This window comes from Epinephelus fuscoguttatus, linkage group LG18 (assembly GCF_011397635.1).
Source record: "Epinephelus fuscoguttatus linkage group LG18, E.fuscoguttatus.final_Chr_v1".
Lineage (NCBI taxonomy): Eukaryota > Metazoa > Chordata > Actinopteri > Perciformes > Serranidae > Epinephelus > Epinephelus fuscoguttatus.
Genome location: NC_064769.1, coordinates 31,063,856 through 31,080,242, shown reverse-complemented (window position 1 = coordinate 31,080,242; position 16,387 = coordinate 31,063,856). Strand labels below are relative to the sequence as shown.

Here is a 16,387-nt window from a genome sequence, read left to right as displayed (position 1 = left end):
TTAAATTTAGAGCCTTTGATTGGAATCAACAAGCTATCTGATGCTGTCAACCAGACCCTGGGAAATCAAAATGAGCTTTTTTTTTTTTTGCTGTCTTCTGGCATTGTATTGATTGTTTACGTGCCTCAGTAAATCTTCAGTAGCTCGGCTTCAACTTGCACAGACTGCTGCAGCTTGTATTTTAACTGGGACAAATCGTAGGTCACGTATCACCCCAATTCTCGCCTTCCTCCATTTGTTCCCAGTTAACTTCAGAATTGATTTTAAGATTCTTTTCATTGGTTACATAGCTGAGCGTCTGACTATCTATGCTCCAAATTGTGACCTGAGATCTTCAAGCCTACGCTTACTAGTCATCCCGAGATCAAGTCTGGTAACTAAAGGTGACTGGGCTTTTGCCATCAAGGCCCCGAAGCTCTGGAATTTATATTTTTATAGGAAAGATTTTCATTTTAATGCTTGATTTGTACTTTTGTGATTTGTAACGTTTGTGTTTTATTAACTTTTGTTCTATTTTTGCCTCTGTACGCACTATTTTCTTAGCTTTTACTTAAGGATGGTATTATTTTTATACACTTTGTGAAGCATTTCGTGACATTGTTAAGATAATTGCATCATAATTTCTACAAACATTTAATCAAGAAAAAAAAAATGATTCCAGTGTATATTTGTCCGTACATTCCTCAGGATTGGACACCATTGTCATTGCCACTGAAAGAGGCCATAATCGCTTTTACGGATAGGCTTGTTGTGAATGGTCAAAGTACAAAGGAGACCAAAAGGCCCTTGTCTCATTTATCACCCACTTTAAGAGAGGGCGAAAGAGGAGGAGGCTGGTTGTCAAAGCAAACCATAGCAGAGTGTATCGTAACGGTGGTCTCCCATCCCTTGAGGCCCAAACATGTTGCCCAGAGTGGAGAAAAAAGAAAACGCAGCAAAAGAGTAAGAAGGAGGAGAATAAAGCGAGCCAAGAGATATAACAATTTAGAGTTTGATTCTAGGCCTGTGCCAGCAGAGGTGTGAGGTGCTGAAGACAACCAAAACAGCCTCTAGAGAATTTATATGGATGGAGGTGAAGGGTCAGACCGCTATTAATCATGGCGTGGGATTAAATAGCTCGGTGTAGCGGGCAGATGAGAGAAGCCGGCCTGATCGAGGTGTTTAAAAAGGCCGTGTTGTGTCTGTCTTCTATTACAGAGCGAAGGCCTAAGGCAAAACAGCCAAACAGGATGAATAGGATGTCCAGTCGCTGCTCTTCCCTCCTTCCCCCTCCTCTGATGAACATTTACCAAGCCAATTAAGTCACTTAACATCATCACGCTAACACGACACCGTTGGACAATTGATAAGTGTTTACTCGGAAGGACGTAGTCACAACAACAGCAAAGCCTTGAATGGAATAATCAGACGTTTTTTTCCTCTCCTCATCTGCACACCTAACACTCACACATAAAACGCACGCACTCTCACACACCTTGAAACAGTGCCCAGTCAGACTTAACTTTTTCTTTTTTTTTTTGCACAACTGCCTTTGATCTTTGATGTGCCATGCATTGCATTAATTATGTATCTCGCCTCAGTACAAACGTGGCGAACACCTCCAAATGCTTAATAGGAGCAGGCTCATCACAGGGGCCTGGAGGATGGCTGCAGGAGGCGTATGTATACCCTACACCGCTCCTATAATGCACCGCATAAGGGATTTTTTTGACAGTATGTAAAGCCTGCATCTGTGGTACTCTCCTTCAATCTGGGCCGGAGACGGGACATTTTTCACTCTCCTGAAACATGTGTTCTCCTCTGTGTGAGCAGGGCTGTGTGTTGAAGGGGAGGAGGTGCACACAAGATGGATATGGCTTGGATTAGGCATTTAGCTGTCATGTCCAGAGCAGATAGCAGCGAGAACAATCACAGAGATCTAGATCTAGCAGTGAGAGTTATGTTAATTGAGCGTGCTGTAAAGCTGGCTGTGGGGCGCTTACGTGAATCTGCCCCAAACTTTTACGCATCTGCAATAAATTCATAGATGTTTCTTCTTTTGTGTCGCAATGGCAGATCACAGTGTGAGTTTAGTAAACATTAGCAGATGCAGAGTGGGGACTTTTGGGAAAATTATTGATACAGTGACTGTGTAGCATTTGGCCCGCACAACTTTGTTGGTCTGGGTTTACTTTTGTTGTTGTTGCTGTTGTTTTATGCAGTGTAAACACAATATCTCATTGTTAGCAGCGGAGGCAGATTATGAGACAATGGGCCCCTGGACACAGACATGTAAAAGGGCCCCTCCACATCTCCTCCGCAGACTTTGCTCTGTTGTTTTTTTTGTTTGTTTGTTTTTTTTTTGCATCTCTTCATAGTTATTTTGTGCCTTTTTTGGTCATTTTGTGTCTCTTTGAAGTAATTTTGTGTCTTTAATTGTCGTTTATTTGTCTCTTAATGGTTTTTTTGTGTCCCTTTGGTTGTTTTGCCCATTTTGTAGTTATTTTGTGTCTCTTTGAGGTAATGTTGTGTGTTTCTCTGATGTCATGTGGTGTCTCTTTGTGGTCATTTTGTGTCTTTAATGGTCATTTTTTTGTCTCTTAATGGTTATTTTGTGTCCCTTTGGTTTTTTGCCCCTTTTTTTGTAGTTATTCTGTGTCTCTTTGAGGTAATTTTGTGTGTTTCTCTGCTGTCATTTGGTGTCTTTTAAGGTCGTTTGGTGTCTCTTTGTGGTTATTTTGTGATTTTCTTTTGTTGTTTTGCACCTTTTTGTAGTTATTTTGCATGTCCTTTAAGTCATTTGTGACTTTTTTTGGTCGTTTGGTGTCTCTTTGTGGTAATTTTGTGTCTCTTTTAGTTTCTTTGCCCCCTTTTGTAGTTTTCTTGTGTCTCCGTGCGTCTTTTTTTGGTCATTTTTTGTGTCTTTTTGGTTGTTCTGCCCCCTTTTTTTTTTTTTACTTGTCTTGTGTTTCCTTGAGGTCATGTGTCTTTTTTTGTTGTTATGCACCTTTTTGTAGTTATTTTGCATGTCCTTTAAGTCATTTTGTGTCTTTTTTGGTCGTTTGGTGTCTCTTTGTGGTCATTTTGAATCTCTTTTGGGGGATTTTTGCCCCCTTTGTAGTTTTCTTGTGTCTCCTTGATGTTATTTTGTCTCGTTTTTTGGTCATTTTGTGTCTCTATTTGGTTCTTTTGCCTCTCTTTGTAGTTGTGTTGTGTTGTGTTTCCTTGAGGTCATGTTGTGTCTTTTTTGTTGGTATGCATCTTTTTGTAGTTATTTTGTGTCTCTTGGTTGTTGTTTTGTGTCTTTGAGTTTTTCTTTGATGTCACTTTGTTTCTTTTTTGGTCTTCTTCTGTTTCTATGTTGCCTTTTTGTGTTGTTTTTTGTTGTTTTGTGCCTTTTTGTAGTTATCTTGTGTCTTCTTGAGGTTATTTGTGTCTTTTTTGTCTTTCTATGTTGTCTTTTTGTGTGATTTTTGTTATTTTGCACCTTTTTTGGTCATTTTGTGTGTCTTTGTAGTCATTTTTTGCTACTGTTTTTAGTTGTTTTGCACCTTTTTCTAGCTATCTTATGTCTCCCTGAGTTTATTTTGTGTCTTTTTTACATCTATGTAGTCTTTTTTGTCGTTTTATTGTTGTTTTGCCCCTTATTATTGTTGTCTTTATGTGGTTCTTTTGGTGTCTCTTTGGTCATTTTTTGTGTCTCTTTGTAATCATGTTGCGATTGTTTTTAGTTGTCGTGCGCCCTATTGTGGTTATTTTGTGTCTCTTAGTTGTTTTGTGTCTCTTTGAGGTAATTTTGTGTTTTTGTGGATGTCATTTTGTGTCTCTTTGTAGTCATTTTGCGATTGCTTTTAGTTGTTTTGCACCTTTTTGTAGTTATCTTGTGTCTTCTTGACGTCATTATGTGTCTTTTTTTTGTCTTTGTCTTTTGTCTCTTTGCATCTGTTAGTCTTTCTGTTTTCTCCACTTTTCACATCATCTCGTATCTCCTTGCTATCATTTTGCATCTTTTTTGGTTGTTTTGTGTCTCTGTAATCATTTTGTGTCCTTTTTAGTTGTTGTTTAGACCCCTTTTAGTTATTTAGTGTGTCTTTGCAGTTTCTTTGCATCTGTTTGAGGTTTATTTGTTTCTCCTCCTGGTGGGCATGAGTTAATGTGAGTGACATTTTGCAGGTGAAGGCCAGAAGGGGCCCTGACACTTTGAGCCCCTGGGCCTGTGCCCGGTTGGCCCGTTTAGTAATCCATCAGTGGGTAGGAATAAGTTGTGATAAACAGTTTCTTTTTAAATGTGGCTACAAGTTGGTAAAGTGTACATTTTTTTATCTTACTTGTTTTGTTAGAATATAGCAATGCAGTGTTTTTTCTTAGAAACTCATTTGTGATGCCCAAGGTTGAACAACAATTGATCTGAATGTGCATTCAGGTAGTTATAGTCAGGTAAACTTGAATGCCAGCCTTGGATTTGTATTCATTTATTTAGTCTGTGTCAGACTCACTAAATGTATTTGATACCAGATTCAGACTGGATAAAATGATATAAAATCCAAACACCTCTGTGCAGATCAGTGTGTTTATTTGATTTTTTTCCATGTTGTAGCAGCTTCTAGAAATCGAGAGAGATATAGGCTAATTGCTAATGCAGTCGAAACATCTATCTACTGAGCCAACAGCCGTGGTTCAACAGATGTGACCAGGTTAAAATAACAGGAGATAAGCAGTGGAAAGAATAAGTAGGCTGACTGCTGCTCAGCTGAAGGGGCTCCGTACGATGTGGAAAAACCTCCACCTCAGGGAAACTTGACTTTATTTAATAATCCGCGATCAAATGCGCTGCGTGTTTGTCTTTTTGCGTCGTTAATTTCAAAGTTCACGATAAGACTCCCCGCGTGTGCGTCTGCGGTGTCGCTGCAGCCCGGCCTACGTTGGTGGGAGTACCCCCTGCACAGGTCCCCTTTGCAGTGCAGATCCAGTAGTTGGAGTTGTTGTACACCGAGCGCGAGAGGGAGAGGAGAGGAGCGCGAGCGCAGCAGCTGAGTGAGCAAACAAGAGGTAGAAACATTAGGTTATCTATCTGAGACTACCACGCGTCGACCTGTCACTTTTTACCGCTTCGTGCCGACACTCTACTTGAAGAGGACCCCAGCAGCAGCAGCAGCAGCAGCAGCAGGACCAGCAGCAGCAGCCCCGGCACCAGGACCAGCAGCAGCAGCAGCGCCCTGGTCTGGTCTGGTCTGCTCGAGCAGCCGCCTGTGAGAAAACTCCCAAACGCGGTCGTCTCAGCTGGCATGAGCTAACCTACCAGGCAGACATGGAAACCAAACCGTTCCTGTCATTGGGTAAGTTTGTTTGTTTAATGACTGAGCCATGTTCTGGTATAAGCGCGAGGGGGTTATGATAGTGTGAAACGTGTCCTCGCGCTCCTCTTTGCCATCTTTTTCTCTTTGACAGCGCGTGCAGCGAGTTGCCAAACGCATCAACATGTTTGGAGCTGTCGACGAGCCTCAGCGGACGTTGTCTTCTTTCGTTTTCCCACTGAAATAAAAGCAGATAATGTCGTCTTTATGTTGCCAGTGTGGTGTTGCTGTTCGAGCCGGTGACATTTGGCTTTGATACGGTGTGACACCTCGCTTGGGATACGCCGTGCGCTGTGCTCGCGTGCGCTGCAGTTCAATGTAGTTGCTTTAACTTTGCTTGAAAGTTTAATTTGCGTCGGTTACATAAGGAAAAGTGTATTTTAAGCGTGTGCTACGACAAAACTGGACTAAAACAGTAGTGAAGCAGCTGGAAGAATTTTAATTTGTACAAAGAGTTCTTTTTTTTACTTTGTGAGCACGTGTTTGCATTAAGTCAGGCTTTTTTAAACTATATGGTGTTTCACGTGACTTGGTTTAAGTTGCTTCCGTTTGACTTGTGCAGCAAGTGTTCCTAAATGAACCCAAGCAGCATAAAAATTTGATTTAAACTTGGCTGAGTTGCATGCCTGCATGTGAGAGACTGTTGGTCTCCATAAAACTGCACTCAAGTTAGGATCAAGTCAGAAAAAGTGACACAGGTGTGCAGGATGTTTGTGCTGAAGCCTGTTTTTGTGCATGGAAATGATGCAGGGGTCACAGGTCATCGAGGACACTTGATGAAGGAAGTGAATTTGGCACTTTGTGTGTTTTTAAGGAGACAGAAGAGCAACTTTAATATGAATTTTTCATGCTGCGTTCCCCCCAGAAAGTCTTCAAGGAAAAAGAGGGCATTTACACAGCTGTCATAATTTTAAATAGCAACGCAGGATGTGTTTGAATTTCCAGAGCAAGTTCAACAATCATTTGAATAATGTTTATGACTCTTGTTTTGAAGCCATTCATCTTAGGCTGGAGTTTAATCTTCATTAAGCACTCCTTTTAATTTCCACTTTAAACACACGCTGTCACACACAAGCACACCACACTGTAAATTATTAATGCCGAAGCCGCTACTGTGAGTTTGTCAAAGTGAACAGAGCAGACCCTTGTCCCCTGCAGCAGAGCCAGAGACGCAGCACAGAGCTGTAGGCGAGCCCTGTTATTGTGTCTGCTGCTCTTTCATGAGGGCGTCGTGTTACACCTCGACACGTATCATCAGCTGCCTGGATGCACCGAGGAGATTCACGGGGACTTCTGAGACACCGGGGCGGCTTTCTTCTGTTACAGGGGCCCCGTTTGCTGACACTGTCGCCACAGCGCCCTTTATGTGGCTTCCCAGAAATACTCCAAACCGCCAGTGTTACACACACACTGACAGGCTGTTATTACAGGTGCACCGTATTGTGTGTCCACGCTGAAAGTGATTCAAGTTTCACTTGCCTAAATGTGCACCAGAGGAGCTCATGCAGACACTTGACAGCGTATACAAGCCTTATCTGAAAGCCCCTTTGGTTGGTGTAAGGCTTAATTGTTTAAATGAGGAGGAACACTTCTCCAGCAGTGTTGGATGTCATCTTTTACCTCCCAGCCACACCACATGCTGCATCAGCAGCTTTCTCATTGCCTATAGTCCTAATCTGCGGGGCCCCTTAAATCGCCATTTATATTTAAACTTGCTCCATCAAAGGTCCACTTGAGTGCTGATTGGTAATTGGCCGCTTCAAGGACGCCGCTATCTGTGAAGTCCTTGAACGTATCGATTAGCCGCTTACTCAGTGTAATTATCTGTCGTGCTGCATTAGAAATTCTGACATGCAACTGTTTGAAATGACAGCAGTACATTTTTCAATTATAGATTGGTTGTTGGCTGTGATGACGACACCCCCCCTTCTCCTCCTCCTCCTCCTTTGGCACCGTACGCTCTGTACTGTATGGTGATGTGCTGCCTGATCTCACTATCAACCCCCCCAACCCTGCCGCCATATCTGACACTAAGCTATGAAGACTGAAAGGATGACATTGAAAGGAGAATGTGTCCTTTTGTCACAGCAGTATGAGGCTGATCATGACGGTCTGTCAGTGGGATAAACAGTGCGGCTGTGAAAGGAGAGTGTGGAGAGTGTAATGTGGAAAGCTCTCCCTATAAGTCAGTCAAATGATAAGATAATCATTTACTATTCGGTGTATCATTTTGTGTCACCTAAATAAGGTACCCCTAGGTGATTTTTGCAAGTCTTTTTTTCTTATCTACGATGAGAGGACAGTGTGTTGTGGGGATTGTAAACCCCTTAGAGACAAATTTGAGCAATTTAGATCAAATCGACGAGACTGAGACGACCATGTGAGATGCACAGCCATCATTTGTGATTAATAAAACCTTTTATGTTCACGTGATTTGTTTCCGGAATGATTTACATGACTTTTTAGGGAAGTGAAACCAGTTTTTCTTTTGAAATGAGAGCAAATGATTTGATATTTACACATTAAATAATCTGATTTTAAAGATTTTTTTGCTCAATTTCAGCCTGTGTTTAAGTAAACTTGACTGAAGTTGTCACGATTTAGAGCTCTGTGAATTAATTTAAAACAATTGAGCTCTCCCCAAAGGCCTGTTTAACCACCTGCGATGTGTGTGTGTTGATTTTCCTGAATCCACTGGATGTGAACTCTGGTGTATTCTGTTTGAGGGGACTATAAAGTACCCCACAGCACAGACACACACTCCCAAAATCAATGAAGTTCATGGTCTTTGATGGGAAAGTGAGATTCATGGTGGTGTGTGTGTGCGTGTGTTTGTGTGTGGGAGAAACTGACATTCCTTTTCTGGCAGTAACTTGGGAACAAAGGTAATACAGGGAGAGGGTGTGTGTCTGCCGGGAGGGTTGTGTATGTGTGTGTGTGTGTGTGTGTGGTGGGAGTGGGCTGGTGGAATTACACCGCCAAAAGCATTTGGCCAAGTTTGTCTTTTACGGCCGTCCAGTTTTGTGTTCCTGATGTGATGCCTTTGCTCCCCTTTTGAGAAAAGGGGGCTGCAGCTGTCATTTTTATTGGAGGAGTTTTATAGCGAGACTTAATGGCTTAAAGTGACAGCTCTCTCTCTCCCCCTCTCTTTTTTTTCTCCTCTCTCTCTCTCTCAATCTTACCCACGAGGCCTTTTACTCGAGCAAATCAAAGAAAATTTGCCTTCCATGTGCCCACCCTCCACTTTCTCACCCCTCACCCCTGCCAATATCCAAACCAAACTGTACTGGAGAAAAAAAAAAGATTTATGCTCCAATTATGAGCACAGCGGGAGTGTGTGTTTTTTTGATTACAGTAAACTGGGATGAAGTGTAGACCAGTGCTTTCCCCCCGTCCTATATCTCTGCTGATCAGTATAAATCATTAAGCATTGGCTTCAGATAAAACAGGGAATATTTTAGCCTGTCAAGCTTTCTCTCCCCTCTCCTCCGCAGCCCACGCTTGATAGCGATCTAAATAGTACGAATCAGAAACTGCTGGAAGGCTCTTCGATGCCCGAATCATGGAGTGACTCCAAGGCTCGTTAATTATTTGTGCGAGGAGCTCCTCGCCAGCGTGAGGTCTTTATTGATAACGGATGCGCTGAACTTTGCACCTTAAACCTTGACCTTTGCTCCTCGTATGCTCAATCATTTCAGGAATTTGCCTTTGGCGTTCAATCTGTTGTTTGGAGTGTTTAAAGACAGTAGCGTGTCGTTTTTCTCTATCGATATGTTGCTTTCCTTTTTTCTATCCTGTCTCATTCCACTTTATGTCTACATTGTGGGATTTGTGATGCGAAAATCAGGGAAAATGGCGTTCACAAGTCAGAGCCCTGGGTGACATCTGTACATTGCTTGTTAGATCTGATCCCAAATATTCAGTTTACAATACTATAAAACAGAAAAGCTGCAAATCTGAGAATTTTCAAAGCTGTACCAAGGACTGTTTACACTTTTTACTTGATGAAATTGAAAATGAACCCGTCTTTTCAGCAGTAATTTACACTCACATTTTGGATTTGCCGAAGCTCGGTTGTTGCTGTGAGCACTTTCACCACTCAGTGTTGGAATCATCTGAGCACTATTAGTCTCAGGGTTTATTGCAGGTCCTCTGAGTGTCTGAATGGCTTTTCTGTGGGCTGGCAGTATTCAGGGTGCGTACAGCCACTCTTTTGAAGTGGAAACGTAGTCTCTGTGGGGATTTGACCAGATCACACTCATAATTCGCATTGAGATGAAGGTCGTTTTGCCCTACTCGAGCCAGAATGCTGTGTGCTGTGTGCTCTGTGTTCTGCGCGCATCACCACGCAACACGGGGAAGGACTGAGAAAGAAGAGCGACACTGAGATAGAGAGAAATTATATGAGTGAGAAAGAACACAGCGTATTGTGTTGTGAAATTAAACACTTGCCAAGACACCGAAAGAAACAGTACAGACGTGAACTACCCTCATGTTGGCATGTTTTCAATAATAAAACCAACTGCCATATCTTCTTCTGTGATCGTGGTAATGCGTGAAAGAATCTCGGCTGTTTGGCGGTTATGATGTGTTTTGTAATTAAGTTATGAGCACACAGGCTTTGATGGGTATTCGCTGGAGAGCGTTGACGAATCGAGAGAATCCTAGATATGCTACGCTCCTTCATGTCATTATGTTTCCTTATGCCCACATTTTTTTTCCACGCTAATTATAATTGGCCACATGAGAATCACAGACGTAAAAAAAAATGTTGATTTATTTCACATAAAGTGTTGAGCGATGCAGCAGGAGTGAATATAACGCTATTTTCTGCATCCGGATGATAGGTCACGGAAGTGAGATTAGACTACAGTGGATCATTGCTTTACATGTTGTAATAATATGTATCTGTTACACTGGCTGTGATATCATCAGTGTGTAACATGATCAAAAGCCGGGATGATTTGTTTGATGTTTCTGCGCTCCTCAGAGAAAGCAGAAGAATTAGATTATGCGACTCCAACTGTGAGGTTGTTTTTAATAAAACTGTATATTCAGGTGCACACACAGTCCTCTCCCTGTCTGTTCCACACACACACATACTGAAAACACCCCACATGTGCCTGCGTGTATGTACATGTAAACACTGGCCGCCGCAGCAGAAACAGAGTGAGGTAATTAAGACGGTGTCTCTCGCTGCTCCATCACAGTTTCTTTTTGAGGTCAGGGGGAACAAGAGGTGTCCCAGTGTGCCCCACGCCTTCCTCCCTCCCTCCCTCCCTCCTCCGCACCACCACCGCTGCTGCCGCCCCGCCGCCGTTATGTTTGTCTGTCACCTTGCCAGATGCCGGGGGGGTGGGGCTTCCACACACTGCTGGGCACAGGGCCACGGAAATCCCACAGCATGCAAAACACCTTGGTTATGTTCTGTGTGTGTGCATGTGTGACTGTGTTTGAGTGGGTGGGTGTTTGGGTGTAAGCAGAAGGCAGCAGTTGTGAGAGCAGAGGGTGAAGGGTTACGTGCATTAACACCTGCACGCCAACAAATGCATATCTTGGCTTTATATTTTCACGTAATAAAAATGATTACTAGCTCCCATTTTTAAATACCCATGATTAAATGCTTTATGTGCGCATGCTGGTGTTTTTAAGATTAAATGAAAGCAGTGTGGTGGAGCAATAAAAAGAGTATTTCTATTAATACTGTGGCTTTCACTGTTAAATGGAAGAGCTGTCATTATGTTGGTGCATGTTAAGCCAATTTTGAATGTTTTTTTATATCTGTAGAGGAAAGAAGATTTCGAAAAACCTAGTGGTGTGCCAAGATATACTCAAAACTGGCTCCCCGTATGTCTTACCCCGCTCAGGTAGAGGTTTGCACAGGCATGAAAGTGAGGTCTGACCCCTGTGAGTCGGCCTCACACCGTCAAATCTGAGACCAGTCCCTGGTCAGTGTCAACTCAGAGCTGAAATGTAGTTATTCCCCTTTCAGAGCAACAGAAATATGCTTGCTTTGGACACACAGAAAAGCTTTTATACCCAGAAAAATAACTTGAGAACAGCCGTAATTTAAATCAGACTACAATCAGACATGGTGGCCCGTGGGCACAAAACAAAAGTAGCTTGTAATAGCCAGTTACTCACTTCTCTCAGTTATGTTTTTACACTACACACACTTTCAGTCAACCTACAGATGTGATAAAAATATTTGTTCATTTCAAGCTTAATGAATTACCCAATAACAAGCTCGCATTTGCCAGTATCGGCCAGATAAACCTGTCACGATCGTTGGTCGTAATGTTCCTGGAATGAGCATCACATCCATTGTCTTTTAATGGAAGTCAAGGTGTGTATATCTGGAGGGAATTAAATAAAGTCTTCAGTTGTAAAATAGCATTAATGACATAATAGTGTTGATTCATTTAGTGTGTAACGCAATCATAGCTCTGATGAGATCACATTCAGCTATAAATATCAAATCTGCAGCGACTCTGATTCATCATTTGCAAAACTTCCCCCCTTCATCCATTTCCTGCAGCTATTTTCTCCCCTGCTTAAGAAACTCCTAAGCTCCACGAAAAGTCCCTCTCCCTACTTTAAACACTTCTTCACCTTAGGAGCTCCGGCTAAGATGCTTTGTGAATTGCTTTTATTAGGATTTAATAGGGGAAATTGTAATGGCATCACGTTAAGAATCTCCTAGCGTTTAACCGCTCCAACCAATGGGAGCAGTAGAGAAGTTTGTGCATACTGCTCTTCACCTCCAAGGACATGCCATTGATACCCGTGCTTGTTAAGGGTAAATAACACGCCAGCTGTGTCGGAGCAAGTGTTTCTGTTTACCTGACAAATGTAAGCCATGTAATCATGGCTGCTTTGTGTGGGCTCGGAAGCGGCATGTTGTTTCCGTTGTTAAATCTGCTAATAACGAATGCCATTAAGGAATACACTCTGCATTTATAGCAACCATAACTAGAAAATTGCCACATCGCTGATAATAACACTCATACAGTAGCCACCCTTTTATCTTGTTCCTGTTTCTATAGTGACCGTTGGGTTCTGCATATGTTTGTACAAGTTTCAAACCCCTTATTCCCACACACCAGGTTTCCATATTTGCATTAGCGTCTGTCCTGTTGTTCAGTATCCCTGAATATCTCATCGCGGCATAAGTTTGACAGAATTAAAACAAATTGTCTCCTGTTATCCCGCACATTCCCGGTTGCTTTCATTTCAGCTGTTGAGCCGTTTTCAGTTTTCCCTTCCTCGGAGTCAGCCCTGCAGGGATTGAGGACCAGATATCAGTGAGAGTATTTCTAGATCCTATAAGAGCAAGCTGTCAAGACACAGGCATTGGAAAGTTTGTCCGACTTTTACGTCCTTCTCACAATAAAACGGCAGGATTCTGGCTCAACTTTGGCGAAGCAGCCTTTTGATTAGAGGCTACGACTGCAATTATGATAAACAGGAACTCCATTAAAGGAGCTACCAAACTGATGAGATGAGGGATATGGAAGGACGTTAGCAGATACCAAAGTATTGACGCAGGTCACCTCAGAAACATACACGGCATGAATAAACATGTGCTTAACGAGTTGTAACTGTCAAATTATTTCCACAAATTACCATGCATGAGAGAAAAGAGGGATAATATGTGAGATAACAGGGTTCCTCTGTGGGTTTTTCCTCCGCCTGCAGTAGAGAAAGAGTGATTAACTCTTTGTTGACGCCTGCAGGTCTAGCATGTTCATACATCCGCCCAGACTGTACGGCCCCTCGGCCCTCTGCGCACACACACCTGTATGCATGTGCACACACGGGTTAGACATGCGTACATACAGAAAGTCTGCACAGAAGTCTGGAGGGCTTTGTCACCTATGCTTAGACACCTTGCAGCAGCTGTCTGGTTTTCGGGAATGTTCTCAACGGCAGGAAGGGTGTTAAGAATAGAGACAGGGAGGGGCTTTCAATCTGGAAAAACAACACCGGCAACTTGGAGGCTCTTACCCTTGATATTGTTAGATGAAGAGTTTAACAAGCACCGTAAACAGCTAAAATTAAAATTCTGGCGCGACATCCTGCTACATTTAATCTATATGAGTTCAACGTTTTATTGCACAGTGAGGGAAATTTGCTTTGCAGACACTGAGTGCAGTAAAATGGCACAGTAGGGCCATGTACAAAACAACGAGGCACCATACCAATAAACAACAATGAAACACATAATAAACTGCTCCAATATAACCCAATTTTGACCATGGTAAGACCAGAAAGCAGGGTATCTTTTTTATTAACTTAGCACCACTACTTAGTCACTGAAAGTAAGAGGACTGTGTGAATACAGAAAGCGCATTAAGCAGCCACTTTCTTTCATATTGGCTATAGAACGTGTTAACCTGCTTATTAGGCTGAGAAAACCCTCGCATTGTGCCTCCAAGGAAAATGTTCCCAGAGTCATGTAAATGGATTACACACATGGCTTTGTATCACAGTTCCATGACAGTGTAATTTCGCCTTGACTCTCCACCGTAATGACTTTCAGTGCAGATGCAACCCTGCCCGTCTTGTCCATATAAATCTGTTGTTCACGAGAAGAAAGTTGAGCAACCAGGTTTACTAGACAGACAGAGACAGGCAGGCGCGCAGGTGCCGGCCATGTCTTTGTCATCAGCGCTCCGCATACCAAAGCGCTGACAGTTGCCTGCGCGAACGGCTCTGACAAGTTCAAGTGTCACATTTAGGATGCTTTCTTCTGTTTCAGCTCCGAGTGGGAAACAGGAGACGGGTGCAGATTAAACGGGACAGATCTGAGCGCAGAGTTGTTGGCGGAACAGGGCCGTTATTGGCAGGACTGAGTGCAGCTGTGTGGATTTATGTGTTTGTGTGTGCGAGCATTCACTAGAGCTGCAGATATCTGTGACTTTCACAATGGTGTAATGTGTTTTTGTATTTATCGGTTTATTATTTCATCTATTAAATGCCAGAAAATACTGAAAAAGGCGTAAAACAATTTCAGGGGCCAAGGTGATTTCTTAAGATTGGTTGCCTTGTGTAATATTCAGTTTACAATGACACAAATTTCCACCTTTGAGGAGGCATTTTTGCTCAATGAATGACACACAGTTATTCGGTAAGCCAAAAGGAATGTTGATTAATATTCTTGTGATCAAATAAATGATCTATCCTCTAACTGTTTCAGCGCTTATAGGCACATTTGCATGTATTTGACTATCAGATGGCCGTGTGTGTGTGTGCCTGGGCGTGCATATATGTCAGCGTGTACAGACCTACACATGTATGCTTTCATGTGCCATGTGCACGATTAGCTGATGCTTCAACATGTATGTTCTGAACCGCTGGTGGTGGCAGTGGTGGCGTTGGTGGTTGGGAGTACCCGGCACGCTGATTCATGAAGCGGCGTATCTGGAGCAGTGTTGAGCGGAGCAGCTGAGAATCAGCGCGCTGTCTGGGAGAGGGAGGGTCAGGGGTTGTGGCTGGGTCACGCTCTGTGGGAGAGAGGAGCGGCGTTTGTACGGGAGGTGAGGAGCAGCGATGGAAAAGGGGGTTGAAAACAAAACTGGATCATGGTGGAGGCTTGCGAAAAAGGAAGCAGGAAGCATGTTGTTTTCATTTAGGTCTTGCTTCACTGTGTGCGCCGCTTCTTTTTTTTCTCCCCTCATTGCATCAGTGCAGCTATTGTTAGTAACAGAGTTAATTGTTAATTGATCCAAAGAGCGATAAAACAAGGCACCTAATCTCCCTCTCTCTGACACACACACACACACACACACTCTTACACACACATGTGTGCTGTGGAGAATGAGAGTGGATGTTTATTACAGGATCCTGGTGGATGCTAAGGTGCCCTGGGGGCTATTAAAGCCCTCACTTAAAAGGCACTATCAGGGAACACTGATGTGGGCTGCCTCAAGGAGGGGGGGCTGTAGAAAGAGAAAGAGAGAGTGAAGGAAAAGAAAGGGAAGAAAGAGAGGTCCTTGGACCAGCGAGCAGAAGGAGGGAATAAACAGAGTGAGCACATCTGGATTGCCTCAGCAGAATATTTGTGCAACATCTGGAAAAATTCCCTGGAATTTAAGGGTCCCCTCCTTTCATTTCGGTTATTTTTTCTCCCGTCTTTTCACTTCTTTGTCGTCTCCGTCCTGTTTTCTGCATCTTCAAAGTCTCTTGCCCTGGTGCGGCAGGCACGTAAATACTCCTGTAGTAATGCATGTTGAGCCCTCGCAGACTTTATAGCGGGCCAAATTGGGCCCATGTGACCAACTCCCCTTTGTGCGGGGCCGGGCTAATTAAGTGGCACAGAAGTGAGAGGGCACCCGGCTGTGGACCCAGACCTCGACCAGTCCTGGGCCAAACACAACCCCTCATAAAAACAGCAAAAAAAAAAAAAAAAAAAAGAGCGAGAGAAAGAATTCCTGCACTTTCTGCAGACAGTAAACTTTAAATCATAGCATGGAAAATAACCTCTTTGTTTTGTTTTCAGCAGAACCAACACAGACGTTTCTTGTACAGCATGAAAGAGCCATTGTATATGATGATTAAAACAGGCCACCTTTGGGCTATTTCAAAAAGAATTTTAAGCTTTTTTATGTATTATTTTGTTGTCTCTGAAAGGCACGTACAAAGAGTGTGTTCATGAGCCTCCCTTTGAGATCTAAAGTCCCATGAGGGTTAAGAAAGCCTCCGTATTGAATCAACACCTTCAATCAATTTGTATCAGTCAGCTTTCACAGGGAGCACAGCGCTGCGCTCGGCTACGGGGGCCCTTACAGTACATTACAGATGTACAGCGAGGCTTTTGTCCGTCTCTGTAGTGAGATCACGAGCACAGCTCTCACTCCTCTCATCAGCGAGCTGGCGTTCATTAGCGATTAAGATTCGGACGAGCTCCCAGCGCCTTCTGTCTTACCTGGGCGAGGCTCCTCGCGGGGCGGCAGCGCTGACAGGCAGGTAGCTCACTTGGAGCAGAGGGGAGAGCACAGAGAGCGCAGAGGTACATGCTAATGCGGCGACTGCGCTGATCAAAAGAGATGCAT

The 16,387-nt window shown here is 43.2% G+C and overlaps 1 protein-coding gene across 2 annotated transcripts in view; it reads left to right on the top strand.

Annotated features, from left to right (window-relative positions):
• The first annotated feature begins 4,940 nt into the window (after window positions 1-4,940).
• Window positions 4,941-16,387, top strand: part of rxraa (retinoid X receptor, alpha a) — a 125,082-nt gene continuing 113,635 nt past the window's right edge. The window contains exon 1 of one of the 2 annotated variants that reach the window (XM_049603511.1): window positions 4,941-5,315. In XM_049603511.1, coding sequence (XP_049459468.1) covers window positions 5,288-5,315 — 28 coding nt within the window. In that variant the 5' untranslated portion in view covers window positions 4,941-5,287. The remainder of the gene's footprint in view (window positions 5,316-16,387) is intronic. The other variant, XM_049603512.1, reaches the window with a different exon arrangement.